This window comes from Drosophila biarmipes, chromosome 3L, assembly GCF_025231255.1.
Source record: "Drosophila biarmipes strain raj3 chromosome 3L, RU_DBia_V1.1, whole genome shotgun sequence".
In the NCBI taxonomy this organism is placed as follows: Eukaryota; Metazoa; Arthropoda; class Insecta; order Diptera; family Drosophilidae; genus Drosophila; species Drosophila biarmipes.
This window is the reverse complement of record NC_066613.1, coordinates 9720156-9744197: the sequence shown is the minus strand read 5'-3', so window position 1 is coordinate 9744197 and position 24042 is coordinate 9720156. Positions and strand designations below refer to the sequence as shown.

At 43.5% G+C, this 24042-nt stretch overlaps 1 protein-coding gene across 2 annotated transcripts in view; it reads left to right on the top strand.

Annotated features, from left to right (window-relative positions):
* LOC108028246 (ecdysone-induced protein 75B, isoforms C/D) overlaps positions 1–24042 on the top strand; it is a 103106-nt gene that overhangs the window by 38864 nt on the left and 40200 nt on the right. The window contains exons 1-2 of one of the 2 annotated variants that reach the window (XM_017099929.3): positions 16813–17868; positions 23674–23762. In XM_017099929.3, the coding sequence (XP_016955418.1) occupies positions 17154–17868; positions 23674–23762 (804 nt within the window). In that variant the 5' untranslated portion in view covers positions 16813–17153. Of the gene's footprint in view, positions 1–16812; positions 17869–23673; positions 23763–24042 lie in introns of those variants that run through there. The other variant, XM_017099925.3, reaches the window with a different exon arrangement.

Here is a 24042-nt window from a genome sequence, read left to right as displayed (position 1 = left end):
GGTAAAAAACACTGAAAAACAAAAGCGCTGAAAAAAGACTTAAATGGCGATGGGCAAATAATCAGAAACGCAAAAACAGATAGAATCAGCCAGAAAAAGAAAAGGTGAACAGAAGAAAAACAACCATTATGGGGAAAAGGTAGAAATTATATGACCAAGTGACTCGAAATTCGACTCGGACTCGGACTTGGCTTCGGTCGATGCCACGAATCTAGGTTATTACGCCGAAAATAATTAAAAATACAATAAACCCGGCGCAGAATAAGAAAAGAACGAAAGGAGGCCGAAAGAGACTCCCCGAAATTTCGTAAATCATGCAAAAATATTACAAAAGAAGTTCTTCCCCTTGCGCTTGGCCCCAGCCTTTTGGCCAACGCTTCTTGGCTGCCTCGTCTTTGTCTTGGCCAAATTATTCATACCTCTTACACGTGTTTCAAGTTCATTGCCAAATTTCGGCACGACCACAATCTACCAGAAAGAGACGGCCACAGTGTGAGATATAGAGAGGGAGGTATGGCTCTTGGTACAGAAATGTTGTTGGCGTTTTCTTTCTGCCCGGTTTTCGCTTTTCTGGTTTGACTTACAAGTCCGCCGAGCTGAGTTGGCCAAAAGCGTTTTCTGGTCCGGCACTGACTGACTGACTGACCGAGCTAGGGAAACTGCTGATCTGGCAAGAAGATACATATGCATGTTCTGTATATTCTTTCAACATCAGTTGGCTTGGTGTAGATTTGGCAGTCTGAGATTGATCCCTGCTTCAAGGAGAACACGATTTGGTTAGGCAATAGTATCTGATAAAAGATAAAAGATAAAAGATCAAAGGTCAAAGATCGAAGATACAATTTGAAAAATGTGTCTTCTTTTTAGAATGAACAAATAGTATTGGTTTGTTTTTTTTTGAAACTGTATCAGTTTTGAAAATTATTTTAAAATAATACCTACCCCTTTCCAATAGTATTTGGTATGCTACTTTTATCCCTGTATCTTCACTTAAGCTTTTAAAGAGCGAGCATCCTTTCTGCATGTTTCTTACTTAGACAATTTACTTACTAAGTACTTCCATGAGACTCATTGATCACTTAAAGTGGCTTGCTTTTCAATTTCTCCCACACTTTCCACCTTAGTATTTCAATTTCCTCTTCCTTTCTCACCTGCGCCTTGTGAACTGCCCGTGGCAATCTCCTTTTCCCATATTTGACTATTTAAAGGCTTGTCTGGCTGTAAAAGCCACACAGAATCCCACGCCTCGAGTGACGCATATTGTTTCTGGTCCTTTTTTGTTCACCCGCCTGTTTGTTTGTTTGTCCCACCAACGTCATCGCCACTGCCCACCGAATCCGAATCCGAATCCGGCACTCACTTTGGAGCCCCTTTGGACCCCCGACGGCCGCCTCCACGCCGCGAAACCACTCGATCTGCAGCCTCGTTGCGATCATTGCACTTTGCGTCTGCGGTCGTCGTGTTGCAAATTGTGTGTTGACTGCGAGGAAACCAGTTTCGCCGGAGTTTTGAACTCGCCAAACTGGAAACGATCGCGGATCGTGGGGCCGCTCTTCGTGTTGCACGTTGCAGCGAGTCGGTTTGCATCGGATCGCATCGGCAACGTCTGTCTTTCTCCGGTCGGTCAATGGTTTTCTGGTTCATTGCCATTGCGCTGGGGGTAACTAACCCAGCAACGAGGCATACCACACGATACCCATACACCATACACCACACAATACAATGAGTTTTGCAGCGTCACTTTGCCAACAACCAACAACGTCGTCGCCGTGGTTGTCGTTGTCGTTGTTCGGCTGGCGTGTTGGTAACTGAAGCAAGGACGTTGTCACCGGTGACATGGTATGGGTGTTGTGGAAGCGTATGGGTGCCTTGGAGCTGCGAGTAGTATGCCGCTGGGCCATTCACTCGCACAATCGACCATGTGCGAAAAGAAAATCAAATAAAATGAGATGACTAAACGATAGATAAATACTCCACGGCCCAAGTTTGCTGCTGGGTTGTTGGAGTTGTTGTGTGGCCATAGCCTATCCTCTTGGTTCGTTGACTTACAAATGGCTGTCCGTCCGTTCGAGTTGTTATTGTGGCTTTTGAGCTGTTGATTGCAGTTAGCTGTTTGTGTTTTTGCCAGGCGCAGAGAAAACACAGTTTTGGCCGCAAGGGAAATTTGGAAATGGGAAAAACCGAGTGGAAAATTGCTCAAAATAATTTGATGGGTTTTTTTTTGTCACTTTAGGAGGCATATTAATGGAAAAACTATTACTGATGGTTACAAATTTACGATTTTAATATTATAATCTTTTCTTTGCATTACTTTAACTTTAATGTCACTCTCTCCTATTAAGATAATTTCGTAAGTAACCTTCTTAATGTTACTGATTTAGCATACAGCATATTTACAAACCCAAGCTGGGAATTTAATTTAAAGATACTTACTGCAATCACTTTCGGTTGAAGCTGAACTCAAACAATGTCAACAACCTGCTCGACTTCCCTTTGTGACTCAATGCGAGATCGGCTCGCGAACTTCTCCTGACATAAACTATGTCGATCGATTCGCTTTATTCCTGATTCCAGTTGTCACTGAACTCTACTGCCTAAGCATTTCGTAAGGCATTCCCAATCGGGCTGGGACGGAGATATTAATCAGAGCGAGATTCCCCCGCAAACGTAATTATCGCGCTGGCTTACATTTGTTCTTGCTTCAAACTCCGGCCCGTCACGATTATACAATCAGCTACATGTCATTACCCACTATATAGTCTGAATTCGGATCGGCATTCGTCAGCACTTCCAGCCGCCAACTGACGAATGCAATTTCATGAGTTACCCAAGAGGCAATTGACCCGGGCCGGGAAAATATACAATCACAATCCTGATGACATTCACCCCGTTTGCGAATCCGCAACATGTGCAAAACTGGCGAAGGAGAGCAGTGCTAAAAAATACAATCGAGTGCAGTTCGAAAACAAACAGAGAAAGCTCATGGGCGTGGGATTTTCGGGGGGATTATAAAAAGGGAAGCAATTCCTAAAAACACTAACATATTTGTTAATATCTCAAAATGGTTTATTTAACCCTTAAAATGTATGTACTTTAAGTTTGTATTTTATTTAAATATAGGTATCTACTAATCATTTCAGAATTAGCTCGTCTTGTATCTTCTTTTCCAATCTTAAATTCTAGTACACTTTCTAGAATTCCTTCTTACCACACCACTGACACTATAACCCCCGAGAGATTGCATTTCCCTCACCCCTCCGCCTTATCGGGAGTATTCGTCACTTTTTTAGCTGTGACGTTTTGCAATACAAATTTTGTCGGTTACTTAAACGCTTTCCGTATTGTTCTGAATGCAAAAAGCGGGCAGGGAGAGATACAATTAAGAGTCTGAAAAAAGAAACAGCAGATTCTTTTGAACTTGTTGCGTCGCCTGTGGAGATCATTGCATCGCGTTTTTTGGCGTTGATAATGGTGATATATAAAGCACATAAAGGAAGCAATATTTTGGGCATTACTTGGGCTCGTTGTTTGTTTGTTACTGCTGGCCTCGTTTGTTTTTGAAGAAGGTTCTTTTCGTGGGGAGGGGCAAGCACGCGTCCTTAATTGGGTTGCCAAAAGCGCTGCCCCGGCGATAAGATCGAAATTGCATCCGTTTATATATTTTCCAGAAACTGCAGCTGTCTTTTGCAAACTGTCAGAACAAATTGGAGCATCCAGATATGTATGATATCATGAAAACAATCTTCAAGATCCATCAAAATGTTAGTAGAAAATAACGAGAAAGTGCATATATCAAACAAATGTAGTTGGTGGTTTTTCAAATGTTTAAAATAAAATGTGATATAGAAGTTGGGCCTACCTAAATTCTAATAGTTACCATAAAGTGCGATTCAACCGTTATAAAATTATTATTTCGCTTTTAAAATTGACCATTTTAAGTAAATATAATGGCATAATTTGCAGATAAAACTATAACCTTAATAGCTCGCCTGCGGCAAAAGTTCCCCCTGCATATTTTGCGCAGTTTTTTAAGCCCCTCTAGTTAAATACCGTTAATAGACAATTTCTTTTCGCGCTTCTCTTTTCTGGCCAAATTTTGTTTACGAAAAAATCGAGTTTGGGCCAACAACAAGCCAGAGTCGAGAACCAAAAGGCGAAATAATTCCCGAGTGCCGAAGACAGCGGCAGTCAAAACAACAATGAAAGAATAGACCATTACATAAGCCCCATTCCCCAACTATGTATTCCCAAAAAAAAAGTAGAAAGTCATTAAGTAAGCAAAGTGCCGCGAAAAGAGAAGCAGAGACCGGAAAAAAGAAAGAACGAAAAAAATCAAAAGTTGTAAACAAATATGAGCGTAAAAGAAAACGAAAATCGGGACGGGAGATGATGTAAAGAGGGTCCCTCCCCCCGCCCCCCGCCCATCCTCGCGAGCCCCTGTCTCCGGAATTCTTCTGGAATCTTCTGGCCGCCGGTGAACTTGTCCCAAATAAACAAAATTCCGAACGGTCCAAACTTGGGTTGGTTGGGCAACCATGTTTGCTCCCCTCCTCCCACCTTTCTCCCCCTTTCACCTCTCACCGCCCCGTGCCGGCCTTTCTTCGCTCCTCCACACTCGTGTTGCGTAGTTTTCATTTCTTCTGTTGTTCTCGTTGTTTATACGCCAAAAAGGCGTCGATGTCAATGGGCACGGCTTGGAAGGGGAGGGGTGGTTGGGGGTTTTCGGGGTCTTTGGAGTCCAAGTTTATGCTATTGTCATATGATTTTTCGTGGAATTTTGTAGTTCAGCCGGTTCTTTGACCAGATTGAGTCACTTGACCGGAGAGCGCTCATAATGTGAAGTACCTAATAAAATATCAGTAGCATAAGTGATCGTCAAAATGTTGGGAAAAGTACCAGAAGGGGTTCCAGCTCGACAGTCTTCGGAAGAATTGCTCTCTAACTGTGGTTAATTCTTCATTACACTATCTAAAAAAGATCTTAAATACATTTTAGTAAGGCTTTGATGAATATATGCGATTATTTTTATAAAATCTTTTATTGACTTCCTAATTTTCTGAGGGCATGCCTAACAGGATAGATATGCTTATACCATCTCCTATCCCCAGGCAATTTCTTTTTCACCCAAATTTTGAAGGCGGTGTGCAACCCATCATATGGCCAATAAAATGCAAATTTCCCTCTTTATCAGAGACTGCCGATCTCGCTTTCCTTTCCACACCCACTCGGCAGCCACCCACCCGGAATTTCCCCAATCTCCCCTCCCTTTTAAGATGCCACCCAACTCTGCTCTTCCATCTCTCCACAAGTCACTCAACCCATCAATTCCTTTCCAGCCTTAGCCGACTTTCACTGCCACCCACGGCATTTGCATGACCTCCAAAAAAACGCAAGAGAGTGCTGCATTTTCCCTGAACTTCCATCGCCCCCCTGAATTTCCAGTCAATGCACTCGGTCCATAAAGTTAATAAACTATAAATTACTATCAAAAAGCCATCGAAGAAATGCCGAAAAAAACTTTCACAGAAAATGCAGCTGAGCCAATTTTGTGCCAATGTTCGTGCAACACGTGGAAAGGCGCTTCCCTCCCCTTCCCCCAACAGTTTCAACTTCGACTCCGCACAACAATTTCACTTTGTTTGGGTTGCTGTGGGTTAAAGTCCTGCCATCGAGGTGTCAGTCAACTCTCATGGCTGTCGTTGCATGCTGCATGTTGCTAGTTGCTAGTTGCCCGCTGCCCGCTGCCCGTTGCAAGTTGCAGTTCCCAGTTGCAATTTGCTGCTGTGTATCACTAGCATAGTTGCCCACCAAACTCACTCGAATGCTCCACTGAGTTTGAGCACACTGAAGAAAATTATTTATTAAATTATTTAAAAGTCTACGAAAAAGTTATACATTTATAGCCGACTTTAAGGTCTAAATAATATCACCTTCTTATAAATTAAAGATTGTTAACAATTAAGAAGAAGGAGATTTAATATTTGTAATATTCTACTTTCTTAAATGGCGAATCTTTAAAAAAAGTTATACATTTATGAACGATTTTGAAGATATCACGGTTCCAATAACTTATAGGTCATTAACAATTTTGAGGAAGATGAGAAAAGTACATCCGAATATTATAATTATTCTTGTCAAACTGCGAAACATTATAAAAATTTGATAAAGATAAATAAAAATATTTTAAAATTATTATATCAGAGTTAAGGCGCTTCAGTGTACTCCATAATTCATCTATTGAAATGGATCAGGAAGTATTTCTCACCGTGTAGAGCAAAGTAAGAGGGAGGGGTACATTTAAGCGGACAGAGAGGAAGGGAGTGCAGCGACCTGCGATCGTCGACCGAGTCAACAACACTCACCGCATACTGAATCATGGATGGGAATCGCCAAAGGGGTGCAGGTGGGGCGATCGTGCGGGGGGTTCCTCTTTGACTTGGCAACGTCATCAGCTGACGTCCACCTCCCCCTCTCCCGCCGCTTCCCACCCAATTGCAGTTGCATACCAGTTTTTTCGCGCTATTTTGCATGCGATCGCTGGATGAAGGGGGAAAACCGAGCTGTGGGGGGGCGAAGGGGCCACATGTGGTAGAAAGCGCCAATGCACTGCCGACTGCCGTGCCATAGTATAACGAACTCTGCGAACAATCTCGACACTGGTCGTCGGGGTGTTTGACTTCTGTGCCTGGCACCAAGCCGATTGAAAGTCCAGGGGCAATGCGACCTGCGGCTGCCAGGTAATTGGCGGGGGAAGATCACCCATTCATGGGTACAGTTAGTGGATAGAAGAGATCATTGGGCGGCGGCAGGCACTTGTAGAGTGCTCGGGGATGCTAGTTCTCTTCCAATTTATAAATCCCCTAGGAATTGCAGTTCAGCTATCTGTTACAGGCCAGTGTAAGATACTTTGTCTTGAGATCAATTTATATTTGTGATCAATTTTGTAAGATCTATGTAAAAGGAATAATGGAATATTTAAAAGAATAAGTAAACCTTGTAGCTTTCCATTCAAAATTAAGCTTTTTATTATAAAACATATATAATTTTTAGTATGAGTTTCTACATTCTTTGTTACCAAGTACGTAATTGTTGTTACTTTTTATTAACTGCTTTTTAATTGTTAATCTCATAAGCTAGTTGTAAAGCACCTTTTCCTAGTTCCAAATATTATTATATTCAGATGGTGCTCAGAGTTCTAGAACGTTTTCCAGCTCGAACCACAGTCTAGTATCACAATTCTTCGCCTTGCTGATCTAAGCCCACTGCCTCACTAATCGCCCGCCGATCAAGTTGTCACCCTGCCTTTTCTGCGATCAGCGAACCCCTGAGCCGCCTTGACTGCTTGTGATAATTGTCAAAACTCCGACCACTCGACCTCAGAAGCCCCAAGGGTCTCTCGACCTCTCGGCTCTTCCTGCTCGGTCATAATCTAATCAGAAACCAGCGGCGCTCGCCGATTGATTTGCCACCTGATTCTCGCACGACAATCTCTTCCAGGCGTGTTCTATGACCGCCAGATCGTACATTAAACCCCACTTCCTTGTGTTTACGAGGGGAGGGGGCACTGGCGCTCATCGCCTCGCATTCATAAATTATCAGTCAGCAGGCGCAAAAAAAGATACACGAAAAATTATGCTAAACACGTTTGAGAGCGCGCATGTGTGCTGGTGCTCAAACAGGTTTCAAATTCCCCGACGAACCACAGACCAATTTCGGGGCTTATGCGTACTCTCTTCCAGGCCCCAGTTTCTGGCGGGTATTATATATTTTTTGTCTCACTAATTATTATGCTAAGGCCAAGAAGCGGAGGGACAGCCGAAAGGGTTGCGAATTTTCGAAAGAAACGGGCAGTGCGAAGACGCGGCGGCGGAGAACGCACAATTCTGCAGAAGACAAGACTTCGGTTAATGGAGGTCATTCACTTTCGCACGAATTGTTTCTCCACTGGAGTCAAGTCCAAGTCCCAGTCCAAGTTTCATCTTACCCGCCATATATCGCATAATCTTATTACGTTGCCAAATACACATCGGTTTATATACATTCCCCGAGCCTGACTTTTGATTTTCGTTGTTCTGGGGTTTGTTTTCTTTTCGCTTTTTTTGCTGTATGTTATTTTTATGGCTTTTCTGCACTTATTACCGACTGAGATATCAATCTGGGTGTGCGGCTTCCTATGCCGCGGTCTGCGGCAGCTGTCAGCCTATTGAACAAAAAGTGGTTTGGTCAAATAATGCGGTCTGATCGGTTTCCTTTCGACCCATTGGCTCTACCCGACTCGATTTGGTCAAGTGCCGAAAGCTTAGCGCCTAACGAAAAGAGAATCTGCGGAGGGAGGGGTGAGATCTTATAGTCTTGGGCTGTACGTTCTGAAGGGATCTGGTGGGAAAGTTTCAGAATCTTAAGATTGTCAAAGCTACAAAAATAATATTTATAATTATATTTCGAGTGCTGTTTAAATCTATCTCGAAGGCTGTATCTTCTGCTTCAGCCGTTCTCCAGTATCACGTGTATTTATAATTCGACACGTCAAATATTCTGTAATAGATACTTGCAGAAAGTTCTCTACCGTTCTTCCATTTCTTCGCCCGAGCCATTCATAAATCATCGCTAGTGGCACCACATTCCCAGGGCATCTTGGCCATATTTTAACTCTCTGGTGGCCATTAGGCCTCTGCGCGTCTCTGCTACCAAGTACCCCAGTATCTATGCCCATCAACTACCGTTCGAATCTATCTGTCTATCGGATGCAAAGCCATAATTCAAGGCCTGTTCACGTGCTTATTACCCAGCCGACCAAGTGCAAATTGCCAATTAAACAGGGGTACTGGAAAATGCGGATGCATGGATGGAGGCAGGGAAAGAAAAGAAAGATAGCCCGGGTTAAGGTTTTGTGTCTCTGGCATAATCATAGAAAGCACGTGCGGCAATTACCAATTTTCGCAAAACATGGCCAAAAGTGCATTCAACCTGGCCAACTGTGCGCACTGCGCATGCGTGGCCCGCGCAAGAGCGAGAGGCAGCGAGACGAGTCAATAAACTGCGTGCTTATCAGACAAACTAAGCACGATCGGAGCAGGGGAGTGGGGCAGAACTAACACTGCAGCTGGGGAGTGCGAATCCGGAGCTGTAGGCCTGGCTATTTTCCCACCAGCATTGGGTCTAAAGCTAGAAGTGGTTCAGCATTTGGTTTACCTTTAAAACTATTTTACAAGTAAGGTATTTTCCATTTAGCACAAAATATCAACACAAAATATATGATGGATATATGGATCATAAGATTAACCCAATTTTCTTCAACATATGTGTTCTGCTAAAGTAAAGCTTTGATAAAAAGATATAACCCATAGTTCAAACTCCAGGGACACATTTTTGTATTACAGATAATAACAACGCAAATAACAAATAAAACTCACTAAAGGCTTACCGAAAATAAGCAAATTTTTAAATTAAAAAAATATATTTTTTCTAAAAGTCTTAAAAAATTTCGTAATTATACCTACTTTCTGCTCTTTGATATATATTTTCGATACATTACAATTGGCTTTTTTGGACTATATACTCAAACTAAGTGCCTTTAATATTTTGAAACTATTTGAAAGTGCAACTTTCTTAGGCTCGGCATATCTGAAGTGTATAACCCTCAATAACAGTTACAAAACTGTAAGCAGTCGCAAAGCCATCCCCCGTCCACTCCCCCTGCGGCTGGGTGTATGCGTGCGTATCTGTGTGCAGAGTCAATGCACGCAACTAGGCATAGATACGATTGCGAATGCGAAAGCCACGACGGCCAGAGAAGAATGTGCAAGAAAAAATTGCACACAAGACGTGCGGTCGGCGAGGAGAAGGGGGGAAGGAGACGGACGGGGGGAGAGTGCATTGCACTGCCCGAAGGGTTAAAGACCCTCAATGAGCGATCCACCGCTGCGAGTGGAAAAATCCGAAGATACACTCACACCAGCGAAAATCTGTGCAGCGGGAAAGCAAAAGTGCAGCCTCCCCATAGAAAGACATTAAAAAAGAAAGGAGAAAAACAAAGCGACACGAAACGAAACGAACCTACATCAACAGCGCAGGAAAGTGGATGGTGTGGGGGCTCGGGGGATCGTAGCAATCTCAGCCTCAGTGCAGTGGCTTTGAACTTCACACAGATTCAGCTCTCCCTCTCTTTCGCACCCGGCACGCTCCATCTCTTTCCCTGGCGCTCTTATTGCGGCCGACGTCTATTTGGATACCCTAACCTGTGGGGAGCGGTACTATATTTATAGGAAACTGAGCTGAGGAGCCCACCCCACAAGGAACCATTCTTGGAAATAGTATGATACATTCCCTACGGAATATAACAATAAATTCTACTCAAATCCCAAAGATGTTCTGCTATAAACCATCAGGGAATATCAAATGCGGTGAAATGGATTTTAATAAAAGGTGTTACCAATATTTTTCTGCGATGAAATGGATTTTAATAAAAGGTGTTACCAATATTTTCCTTAAAAATAATAACACGGCTTGCGAATTTCTCAGGCCAATGCTAAATACAAAATAAATATTAGGTGCCTAGGGTATTCCACTTGTCGATGTTTGGAATGCAACTCCAGCTGTCTAGCTATCGATGTGGCTGGCTTCGTGTGTGAGTCGGTTTTATATTTTTTTTCAATGTCGAGTTCACTTTTCAAAGCGGGGCATGGGCGCTGCTATTGGGATAGATCATTGAACGTTCAATGCGCCTTGATTGAGGCGAGTCGGGGCTTGGGCTCCGCCTCGCGTCGGATCGTTCAAGTGGAGGCGTCTGCTCCAAGGCACTTTTGATTAATTCCTCGCCGATAAGGGAATGCGTTTCCTGCCCTTGCATGTCAGCAGATAATAACAATGGGAAATGGAAAATGGAAAATGGGGAAAAGCTGAGGCGGCATTAGAAAAACAACCGAAAGGAACCAACTCGAGCCAACTCGAGTTGTTCGAGAACCAGCTAGACCGCAAGAAGCAGCAGCAGACACAGGCTAGAAACGAGTTCAAGTACAATCCCAGAACGAGAAAAGAGCCCAGAGGGAGTGGGAAGAGCAGTATACAGGATTTGGTGGGGAAGTGGAAATGGAAAATGCCGTGGAGCATCAGGCTGTGGAGCATTTTCTGGAAATTTCCTTGAAGCGACAACCAGGAAAACACCAAGACCGGGATGCACGGAAAATTCGAGTGAGATTTGGTGGGTATGTTGGAAGATCAGATGCTTACAGAATTTGTATCTGAAATTGTGTTAATTTAATAAAAATTAATTTAATTTAAACTATTAAAATAAATTGGCAGCAATTTATGTTTTAGTAGAATAGCTGTTGTCTTCAGTTCAATATCCTCGTAAGCTTGACCCCAAGGCGTTCCTCCTAACCTTCGCGCACAGTTCATATACTTTGCATATCCAAACACTTTTCGTTCCTTTGATATTTTCGGCACTCGGCACTACTTGTTTATGTAGCAAACAGAAACTAATAACTATTGTTGGGTGCGTGCAAACAAAAGGAAGTGGTGGCGAAATGGAGGAAAGCAGTTCAATAGACCGAGAACAGGCCATGGTAAAGAGATGCGGCTGTTTGATTAGGAATTTGGCAGTTTCCAACAGGCGATAAAAAACGGCACACACGCATGGGCGAAAATTCCGACGACCTTGGCTAATAAAAAGCGTGGGCAGGGAAAGCCGCGCGCTGATTATGTAACTGCACCCGAACTATCTGCTTTCGGGGACCTTGAAAACCCTTATCGAATCTTAACCTTTCGCGAAAACTACGAAAATACTGCGAGTCCGGAATAAATAGAAATCAACTGCTGATAAGCACACCTGTTTACCCCAGCCCCTGTGCCACCCACATGCTTGTTCTATTAGCTATTTTTATCAGAAACAACAGGGGCAACATTCAAGGGGCTCAGGCCTGAAGTGCTATGCGAATTGGGAATGCCCTTCAAAAAATATTAAAACTTTTTAGTATCTGAAAAAGAGAACTATCTACTTAAGGCCACTCCTAACTTTGATAAAATATTTCAAGAGCCTTAGAACTAAGAAATATACCTTTATAATAATATAGTTCTTTCCTATTTGCTAAAAGATTTGTAAAATTTTGCGTTCTAAATAAATGTCAAAAAGTAGCTGAGAGTTGTTACACCCTCCTTATAAAGGGAAGTCAACAAAGTGACGCGGGGGAACAAAGCGCGCCGAAAGAGAGGGCTATAGACAGTGAAAGCGAGACGGGTATATAGGAACAGAGATAAGCGAACTCTGGGCCGAGGAATTTGTGCTGCTGACCTTCATTTCGGTTTTGAAGCTGATAAGAAGGGCTCACCGATAAGAGACTAACTGTCACTGCCGCGCTGCGAGTGTGTGCGTTTATTATTATGATTTAAGTTTGCTGGCTGGTTACGTCGATAAGGCGCTTGTTGTTCCACTGTGCTCGTAATTCTCACACACACGATCCGATAAGTGGCCATTATGGCACAGGCACTGCCCCAAACTATTACGAACTGCGGCTTCTATCTGTTTCACACGTGGGCGGGACTCGTCGGGGGGAAGTACTGTACTTACAGGGGTTACAAGGGTTTACCTAGTAATCGGAACGGGCTCCAGACGGAAAGCAGTCTGTGAAAGCGAAACAATAGTTGAATAATAGGCGAGTGTTACGATTAGATTTTTTATTATTTAATGATATTTATACGGTTCCTGAAAGAACCTTGGGCAATACTTTGGAGCTCAACCATAAAGTGAGTGAATACTTTTGCGCATGTCAAAGGGGATCTTGGAAAACTTTAGGGAAAACCTTACTGGAAATGACTTATTTCTGAGTTCAAACAAACTTTTGTCCCACTTTCTAAGTTCCTTTAAATTCTCTAGCTAAGACTTTTTGCCACTCGGTTCCTATCGCGAAATCACTTTGTTCCCATGTCTCAAGTGGGGGCAACCTTCAGAACACACAAATCGTACACACTTTCGGCTCGTTCTTGTGCCGATTGCCCCCTTCGCCATGACATCATGAACGGGCCCAAAAACTATGCGTAATCAACGACACAATCCTACCAGAACCACAATGCCGGAAAAAAGAAGCCACGCAAAAAAATTAAATTGCTCGAGTACGAAAATCATAAAAAACGCGGCACAGCTAAAACGAAAACCAACAACGCTGGTGGAATACACACATTTTCAATGCGTAAGCCGCAAAATGGTTGGCCTTCAAATTGACCGAGTTCATGAACGCGGACGGACGGACGGACGGCCAGACCGGCGGACTCACGCACCTTCTCATTGTGCGTTAATTATATAGATACAGATACAGATACAGATGCCCAAACACACAGCCAAGCCGCGGAGCGATAGACAGGCGGGGGTTTACGCAATCCGAAACTGGTTTCGGAGTTCTAAAATCTACTTGCCCAAATTGTTAACAACTTATCGGGGAAGTTTTTTCTCTACCACCGTATTTACCCCCTATTTTTTGGCAAACTGTGTCCACAAGGAAAAATGTATAAAAGAGTCGTTCAACTCGATCGAGAGAGAATACAGAGTAGCACGGAAGCCTTCAACTGCCCGTCAACCGATTAACACTTGCCAATGATTATAGCACAATAAAATAAGTAAAGTAATATGAATTTGATGCCACACAGTGAGCCATTTCTCTGCCATGTGCGTGCGGCCCTCGATCTCAATTTATCGGTCAATTGTACGCCGTACGCCGCACGCCGGAGAGTTGAAGGCGAGACTGCGTCAGGGACACTTCTTTATCGGAGTACTTTGATCCAGCTGTCGTGACTAAGTGACTAAGTAACCGCCGGAGGCCCCATACACCATGCTGATAAACGGCGCGGAGTTCGCAACATAAAGCGGGAGAGCGACGAGATACCACTCGGGCTGGGATGGGATGGGATGGGGGAGAAAGCCAATGACATTTCCAAGGAGTTCACTCGCCCCATGATCGCGAGCAGTGATCGCGGCCAGATCATGACACGGCGAAACTCTTTGGGAACTTGCAGTAAAGTAAAAAGCGTGGCAAGGAAGGGTAGCCAGGTGATCTTAAGCCCTATCTCACAATATACAAATACTTTCTATAAAATGTATCATGATATCTTACAGTAATTGAGGTTACTATACAATATCATGATACATTATGGTAGTTTAGGTTACTGTGAAGTATCTTGATATACAATAGTAATTGAAGTTACTATAAAATATCATAATACATTGTGGTAATTGAAGTGTCTATAAATATCATGATACATTTTTATACATATGTTACAAATACTTTTCTTAAAATGTATCATGATATCTTACAGTAATTAAAGTTACTGTACAATATCATGATACATTATGGTAGTTTGATATATAATAGTAATTGAAGTTACTATAAAATATCATAATTATGGTAATTGAAGTGTCTATAAATATCATGATACATTTTTATACATATGTTACAAATACTTTCCTTAAAATGTATCATGATATCTTACAGTAATTGAAGTTACTGTACAATATCATGATACATTATGGTAGTTTATGTTACTGTAAAGTGTCTTGATATATAATAGTAATTGAAGTTACTATTATATATATAAATATAGTAATTGAAGTTACTATAAAATATCTTGACACATTTATTTTAAAGTAGTAAAACAAATACTCTTCTTACTTACTTATTATATCATGATACTTTTTTGTAAGTAATACATAGAATACAGTACAATAAAATAGAAAAGAAGGCCTGTCCCAGCGAACATGTAAATTCAGTCAGTCGGGCATTCCCGAAACGCTGATAAGAAAATACATATATTTATGGCTCCCAGCCAGACCAGTCATACTCACGAGGCATTATTAATAACCTTTTGAAAACACATAAAGGGGAATAGCATCTCCCGAATATTGATAATAATACACTTTTTGGAGAGTTCACCCTCATTGAACTTGACCCCCACTTGAACCCGGGATGAGATCTTCTCGGAGGTCCACTTTCGTTTTGTCTGCTCGCCTATATATATCCCCAGACTCGAACTCGCGGATCCGGGGACTTGACTCTTGAGCTGCCCTGCACTGTTGTCATTATTGAAATTGCATTAATAAGGAAGTTCAATGTTTATTTTTGTTTGGGTCTGGCGGTCGAAGGAAAATGTGCCTTTATTGTTATTATGCGCTCGAGTTTCTGATTATGGGAGTCCGGTGGCCGATCAACGAGCAACGTCAGCAAACCAATGTGAAAGTGATCGAAGAGCAAGGGGCTTAAGGTAATTAGAGATTTGATTCAAGGATGACGGCGGTGGGTGGGGTAAAGATTATACAAACTTGGATCTCAGCTTGTAAGGGTGGTATAGTGAGTGATCCTAAAAATGTATACCAAGTAAAACCTTCTTGATTCATTATACCATTCATCGAAATCCAATGTCTTAGATTGATCTTATTTGATTTTAACCCCATTTAAAAGAAATAAAGATCGCGGCAGTATCGTTTCCTCCCCCATACAAAAATGGTGCTAAAGCAGCTAATTTACCCCAAGCATTTTCCACACTTCCCACAAAAACACCCCCATAAAGACCAAGAAAATGGGAATATCTTTCTGTTTTTGTTTGGAGAAAAACATGTCGTATTCCGAAAAGAAAAACAAAACCCTCCCGCCTGCCTAGGAAAATGTGTTAGATTTTCCCCCGCCGACAAAGTGCCGAAAAGTTGAAAATTGGAAACAAGGAAAACTCAGTCAAAGATTATTTTTGGAACGCCCGAGCGAGACGGCGGACGTCTAGCCTTGAATGGGTCAAGTGTGGGGGCGGTGGGCCGGCAGGGGTTATCGGGGTGCCCTAGCATATAGCCACACGTGGCTCAACGATCCAGGAAATAAGTTTAGCATTGACCTAGGCGAAGTTTTTTCAGCATTCGGCTGGGTTTATTGCCTTTTGGCCGTGTAAATATTTGATTTACATGTTTTCCGCCCAGTGTCAACGACTGAGAGTCAACGATCCTATCTTGCGGCTCCGAACTCTTCATTATTGTGAGTGATATAATTTTTAATTGCATGTAATTTCATAAATTTTCACTCCGCCGAAGTTTTATTGAACTCCATCGAGGGGGAGGGTGGGATGGCAAGAGAGAGCTGCTCTCTTTGGCTCTGCACTCGAGCGACATGTGTTTCTCTCACAGCTGTTGTTCACCCTCGCTGGCTCTTACCACTGCTGATACGGGGTTCATGCGTGGTCTGTTCGGGTAATCAGTTCGCGAATTGCCGGATCAACTGAGTCCGTAATCAGTTGGTCAAATTGTGTTACTTCCTCTTTTGAGATCAAGAGACAATCACTTCTCTCCCTTGTTTATTTGTTCGATCTAACAGTTTCTAAGTAGTATTATACAACTTTACATCCCAAAGTTAAACAAGAGTTCTGATCAAAGCAGCATTGAGGTACATTGCGGGTTACTTCAAAGCGGTTTTATCAGAGCACTTATGAACAACCAAGCAAGTGAGTAACAGGCACTTAGTATAATTTATAAAATGAAGAAACTATTTAATTCCGTAAGAAATGGATGATCTGAACAAATGAACAGCTGAGGAAATGAACACGAACCGATTCCGTGAACTGGGCCACGCATAAGCGCGGTATCCGAGGGATCGGCCGCTCCTGCTCGCACTCGCTGCTGGCTGGCAGCACATGTTTCCAGTGCGAGAGAGTGGGAAGCGCAGAGGCAGAGCGCTCTCCCTCACTCTCTACCGCCGCCGACGTCGACGTTCGCTCTCAGGGTCGGCTGGCCGAAAAAACTGAACAAGATCCGACGCGAATGTTGATTTTCCTTTCATTGACTAACTGCCACTCGCAGCGCGCAGATCGTCGGCTCTCCGCTCCGTTCGCTTCGTTTCGTTCGATCCACTTCGAGTCGCGAGTTTCTAGCAGTGTAGTGAATCTTCCGCGGCAGGATAACCCTAACCCCACAGTGATTTTTATAGTGTTTAAAAGTGTTCCGAAAACATGCAAACTTTGCCCGCGTAGGGTCCCAAAAAAGATACAAAATTTCAATGCAAAGGATAACATAGTATCTTACCAAGTGCTCCAAAAACCAAAACTATGCCTAAGGCTGGAAATTTAAATTAAAAATTGAAATATAATATTCAAAAAGTTCCCCGAAAAGTGTTGATAAAGCCGCCAGCAAAATGCTAATGTCCGCGGACAGTTCAGATAGCGCCAAGACCTCTGTGATTTGCAGCACAGTGGGCACAAATATGATAGCACCGCCAGCCCCCGAGCAGCCCAGCACCACAGCGCCGCCCATTTTGGGGGTCACCGGGCGTTCTCACCTGGAAAACGCCCTGAAGCTGCCGCCCAACACCAGTGTCTCGGCGTACTACCAGCACAACAGCAAGCTGGCCATGGGCCAGAACTACAACCCGGAATTCAGGAGCCTGGGAGCACCTGTCACAGATCTGGATACTGTGCCACCCACAGGTGTGACCATGGCGAGTTCTTCGAATTCTCCCAGTTCCCCCGTCAAGCTGCCCCACAGCAGTGTGATCTTCGTGAGCAAGTCGAGTGCCGTCAGCACCACCACTGTGGTGGTGCAGCAGCAGCAGGCGCCGATGCCCCAGCACTTCGAGTCCCTGCCCCACCACCCCCAGCAGCAGCAGCAGCAACAGCTTCAGCCGCACCAGCAGCAACCGCACCAGCAGCAGCAGCACCACCTTCAGCACCACCCACACCCACATTCGATGTATCCGCACGCATATCCGCAGGCCAACCTGCACCACCAGGCTGGCCTGGCGGTGGTGCCGGCGGACTCGCGACCCCAAACTCCGGAGTACATCAAGTCCTACCCAGTTATGGATACAACTGTGGCGAGCTCGATCAAGGGAGAGCCGGAGCTCAACATAGGTGAGTCTGAGGGATTACCAAAAGGATCACAAGGAACTTTAAACTCTTTCTTAGGGGAAAATAAATAAATTGATTAAGCTCCTAAGAAGTATCTTTAATATTATCACCCAATAAAACCCACATTTCAAACAAGATATAGTTCTTAAGGAAGACTTATAAGGTGAACAGATAGATCATACGCGAATTCTTTCTTGATCAGAATTCTGACCAATAAGCTGAGACCAATAGAAAAACCGTATTGATCTCATAAACCAAAGCAATCTTATGGTTTGCTTCCGTTTAGACCAGATGAGAACCTTGAAAACCAAAGGCATGCGAACCATAAAACGCCGGTATACGTATCTCTAAAATGATATATGTATGGGCGGGCTGAGAGAGAAAATCCGATCGATTGTTGGCCGATCTGATTTGGCTTTGACCTTCCCCCGCCAATTAGCATTGGGTCAATAAGCTTGGCAAGGCGGAAATTGCGAGGTGGCGCCCCGATATAATTATTGTGACGTCACGCGTCCCGCAATCGTGTGACCATCATTATCAAAGTAATTACCATTATCAGCGCGATGATCGCCGTTTAGTCAGTCAGCTCCAGTCACCAAGGTCGTTCCGCATCCGAAATCATTTGCTGCTCAAGCTTCGGGTTCAAGTAAGTTCAATTAACTTGAGCGCTCACCACATTTCGGTTTTTCTCATGTTTGTTTTATTTTTTGTTTAACCGAAAATATAACTGTACCAATGCCAGGCTTTGTTTTATGACTAAAGGAAGTTAATGCACTTATGAGCAACCGGTTCAAGTCCCCAGAAAGACTTCAGATCGGATCGGTTGGGGGCAATCGCAGTTCAAGCGATGAGTCAAGGTGGTTCTTCCTACAGAGGGGAACTGGTTGACTGTCGTTTTTACTCGATCCTCGCATGAGAAGTTATCTGGGGACTCCAATAAAACTAGTCGGGAGAACCTTGGGCAACAGAAAGTGTCGTTTTGGGGTTGGGAGTTCCCAGGGTGTTTAGGAAAAGGATTGTTTAGGATGAATATTTGTAAGTCTGTAGATAAATAAAAAAATCTTATGATCGCTATTATAGTGTGTGGCTTAAATGTGGGGTTTAAATCATTAAAAATTATATGTTACAACTTGTAATCCATAAAAAACAGCTTTCTTACGATAAAAACACTATGTAATGGTGCACCACTCATTTGTTGGGAAACCCCAAGTAGATTACTTTTAACACCCCATCTCCATATGCACGGATTAAACCGAAACACCCCTTGAGTCAACTGCATTTCACACTCACACTGCCTGACAGTCGAATCGAAAGTGAAAACCAAAACAATATTTATATGTGTCTCGATTATGTCTCCAATTTCCAATCCCCGGCCATTTCTCGCCCACTCTCGGCGCCATTATTTGCTTTACTTTGCAAAAGTGTGTTTTCCCCCTTGCCACCGATATTTATTTATGCGCTTGTGTGCTTGGCATTGCATTTCACTAAGTGAAAAACCGGCAAAAGAAATGGGGGTGGGGGTGGATGACAAAGTGGGTTTCCAAGTTCATTGCTACCCCGTGGATCGTGGATTGCGGATCGGCGGATTTCTTTTGCTGCTTCGGTTTCGGCCAGGTCGCTGTGCATCCGTTTGCCAAGTCTCGCATTTCAATTGCCGCCAAACGCCAAACGGCAAACGGCAAACGAAAGTGAAAAGCCAACTGCAGCTTGACTTGGCCAAATTCACTTTTCACCACGGCGCCTGCGACTGCGCATGCGCGGCCAATTTACGGGCAAAAATAAAATAAAATAGAGGAAAAACCGGGCCTAATCCTCTTTGACATTTTTGCATAGCGGCCATAGCGGCGGGTTAACGACTCCTCCGGGTGGGCCGTGCACCCCCTCCCCTGCGAAATGTCGGTGAAAGTCAAGCTGCAACGCTACAATTGTCCAAAAGAAAAGTTCGCCTTGCCATTGCTCCCCGCCGTTTATTTGTCTTTGCTTTATTTCATTTTCTTTCTTCGCTTTTCACAGGCGCCTTGCTATTTTTCGATTTTCGATTTTCGATTTTCGTAGGCGGCTCTTGAACTTTTGCTCGCTTGGAAAGTTTGCTCTGTGCGATTTTTATTTTATTTTGATTTCATTTGATTTTCGTCCGATCGTGTTTATTTTTATTGGCACAATTATTTGTGCATTTTAGAAATTTATTAGGCGGCCAAAGACCTGAAAGTGAAAACGACCATCGCCGAATCGAAAGTGAACAATTTGGCGGCGTTTCTCAGTGCAATTTATCAGTGGGCCACGTTTTGCTTGGGCCTTTTTTCGGGGACTTTTACTTTTGGCTAATTGGTTGGGACAGTTGAGCTGGGAGCATTTCGGGCAGGTTTCTATTTGTCTAAGATATGTTGGATTTTTGCTGCAACATATGTAGGTATCCCAATAATGGAGGAATAATTTCACTCCCTATTACTTCTAAAGTAAGCCAATTATTTCTTAAGTATAGCCACTCATATTTTGTCAAAGTAAGCGTTCCCACGCCCGATCAGTCACCCCCGAAAGTTCAATAAATTTATGATTCCCGCCGAAAGTGCAAGGCACTGGAAAACAAAACAAACCCGCGGATCAATGCACTCGGCACTCGGAATGCCAACATTCTGTTCCACTGAGAGGTCATTAATTTCCATTCCCGCCAAAGCGAAAAACCGATCCCATTGCATAATCGAGAATTAGGCAGCTGTTCTCGATTCAATGAACCCCCGTCGAAGGTGACTGGAACGCGCCCACTTTGCAAGGTGTATCCCTCGCAGCGAGCTGACCTCAGGGGCGTTTTTTGAACTTGACGAAAGCGCTGAATAAACTTTTTATTCCTGACTCGATTAGGCGATACGTTGAACTGGCGCTAAGTAAAAAGGCCACAGAAAAACCTGTCCGAACATTTCCGCATTGAAGTCTGTGGGCAGAGCGAGAACGCCTCGCTCGCCCCCTCTCCTTCCCGCCTGCACGCGCTGAACTTTTATTGATTGAGCGGGAAAGAGAGGGAGCGAGAGCGGCAAAAATTTCAATGTCAAATTTTAATTTAGTGGCTTTTTTTCCTACTCACAGAACATTGCCAATATGGCACTATCTCGCTCTCTCCCCCGCTCTGCAGCGGTCCTCGCTCTCGCTCACTCCCGTGTTAATAAATATTTTGAGTAGTCGAAACTCGCCTGTGTGTGTGCTCTTTTTCCAGGGGTGTGTTTGTGGGGGGAGCTGCCATTTGTTTGGCTCATTTCTAGTGTGCTGATAGTGCCGTTCCACCTCTTCGCAGACACCCCCAGAGCCCCCGCCCCTGCCGCATCCGTGTGCGTGTGAAGTGAATGAAACTTTCAAGGTCGCCTCCGCGCGCGAGTGTGTGTGAGCAGTGCGTATTAGATAATTCCTATAGATCTGGCAGCCAGATTATTCGGTTAGCTGGAATTTCACAGACAGCTGGAAATATTCTTTGGAAAACATTTCCAGAGCGGGCTAAGGTAGTGTTGTAAAGTCCTGAAAATGTAAAGGAAATGAAAGAAAATGTGTGTCACACAAATTACTTAAAAATAGTACTTATTTCCACTGGATTTACTAGAAGGAATCTTTTTATTACAAAGAATCTTTTTATCATAAAGATGGAACCAGAAAATATTACAAGGAGTTAGTCCCTCTCTTGAAAATATTTATTTTAATCTTGCTTATCTATGTAATCCCCAAAATACAGTGTTTTAATCGACCTCACAGAATGTCAAGATACCTTGAAAAAACCCCAACTATAGTATCATTCTAAAGCTTCTAAGCACTTCCCGAAGCACTTCCTCAAATGCGTTGTTATTACACCGAAAAAATATAATTTGTATTTATCAGGCCATTACACGTGTCGCCGATTAGCAACTGCTCACTCCAAGTTCCCAAGGCGATGAAACAGCGATAGGCGATTAGAAAGAGAGGGCGCGAGGTGCGAGAAAAGAGACAGAGATAGGGAGGGGGCAGACAGAGAGGGCTCTCTCACTCTGGCACTGACCTTGCCGCCTTTGTTTATAGAACACAGTTTGGTAATCCATGAGCGAATCTATTACAAAAGCAAGTTCTTGCCAAAAAAAACCTATATTTATAAAAATCACAATGGCAATGACGTAAGCCAAGCGATTCCGAATGGGTTCCGGATTAGGAAAAAAAGACAGCCAGAGTCCGAGGGAGATGGAAACAGAACCTGGCATTCTTTATTCTCTCAACGCCCCCAATGAAATATTTTTAAATGTGTGCCACGAAATTCCCCGAAACAAATGCCAAAACATCACAAAGGAAACCCGAACGACAACCACAATATTTTATTAAGTAAAGGCAACTTGTGAAATGCATTTTTTTCAAGTTCAAATAAGCAGCCAGCTGTGATTGTTTTATTTTTTTCGCTTTCTTCCCTCTGATAAGAACTTCAATTACGGCAGCTAGTCTTACAGATACTTTGTATCTGTATCTACGTAATAGGAAGACAGGCGTCTACGAATATGATCTTTTGGTGTTTGCTTCCTAGTTGTGAATCTGGCAGATACAAGGGAAGATATATAAGAAACGATAACAAAAATATCCTCAGTGATCGTGGATGCTGATTCATATAATTTTGCCATTAAAGCCTCCTCATTTGCAGCTTAATTAGGTAGCCAACTCTGAAAGTAGACCACCACTTATCCGCACTCGTTGTTGATCACAAATATATTTACATATCTTTCGGTCGGGAAACTTGAAGCGAACTCAGTCAGTGGCGTGCGAAAGATCTTTGCGAGACCCCTTTCCTCTTCGCATCCAGCTTGTTGTTATTGTCCGATGCAAAAGTGCAACGATCTGCAGTGCGAAATGTCAGTGAACTGTCGGCATTGCAGCCACGTACATGGCAGCCACGGCTGTGTGTGAGTCTGGCACAGAAATAGCAAAAAGGAGATACAGATACAAGTTGCTCATGATCGCGATGATCGTGTTCGTGGCGATGATGATGGCCATGGCAGCGTGAAGATCATGAACATTGTTTGCCATTTACAATTGTTTACAAAGCGTGGCGTGTCTGATTGCTGGTAAAAAGAGGAAGTTCAGAGGGGGGAGATAAAAAGGCGAGGCAGGCAGAGGCCTAGAATGTCTTCTACCGCTGGGAGAAAGACTTTCTTCGGAGCTGCCCCAACACTGAGAAAGAGCCAAAACAGAACCTGTTCGAAGAAAGTCTTTCACTTAGCCACGAGAACTTGTTTCCTCCCAAAAGAAAGTCTATCTCTTCCGCTCTTTCTCGGGTTCTTGCGCTCTCCCTTGCTTACTTTCTTCTGGTTTGGTTGCTTGTTTTTTCCTTGTTTACCTGCCGTGCCGGTGAAAGTTACGTAACATTTCTTCGGCCAAGAACGAGCTCAAGTTCAGCAGCAAGTTTCTTGTGTCTCGCCCATTTTGTTTTGCTGCTTTCTTCGTCTTCAGCACGGGCACTGCGCTGTCTTTATTTGAAGAAAGTATTACGTCGCCTTCAGGGGACTTTCTTCTGATTGCTTAAGTCATTCGATAAGCAATGGAAGTGATAATGAAAGTGGTGGATTGTTTTTGGCTGTAAAATAATTAGGTAGTCTTGTCACTTTATTACTTTGGGAGCTTACTTTATTTTTAGTAATACGCCATACGTTTAAGGTAAAATAGGAATGTATCTTTGCAATTGTTTAATTTGTTTCCCACCCCGGACAATATCTTTCCCTAAGCAAACTTACCCCTTATTACTTTCCAATTTCCAATATCCTTTAATGCTATTTTCTGGTTATTAATCTCTGAATTGGTATCTTTTCTTTGCAGAATTCGATGGCACAACGGTGCTGTGCCGCGTTTGCGGGGACAAGGCCTCCGGCTTCCACTACGGCGTGCATTCCTGCGAGGGTTGCAAGGTAAGTTCCTGCACCGCATATCCTTCGGGAAAGAGAGGGGTTGTCGATGCCGCGGGGGTGGCAGCGCTGAAGTGTGCTCGCCACGTGCAACTTGATGCCCAACCACCGAGCGTGGCTCTGACATTGAACTCTGTTGACCTCCTTGGCAGGGAAAAAAGGGATCAGGAATTGCTTGGCAGGGTTGTTTTTTCGCCAGCAACAGGCCCTTGCCCTTCACAAAAACCTGCGACGTCGTCTGGCGAATTGTCCTTGCATTAAATTGCGTCGCAATAAAATAAAT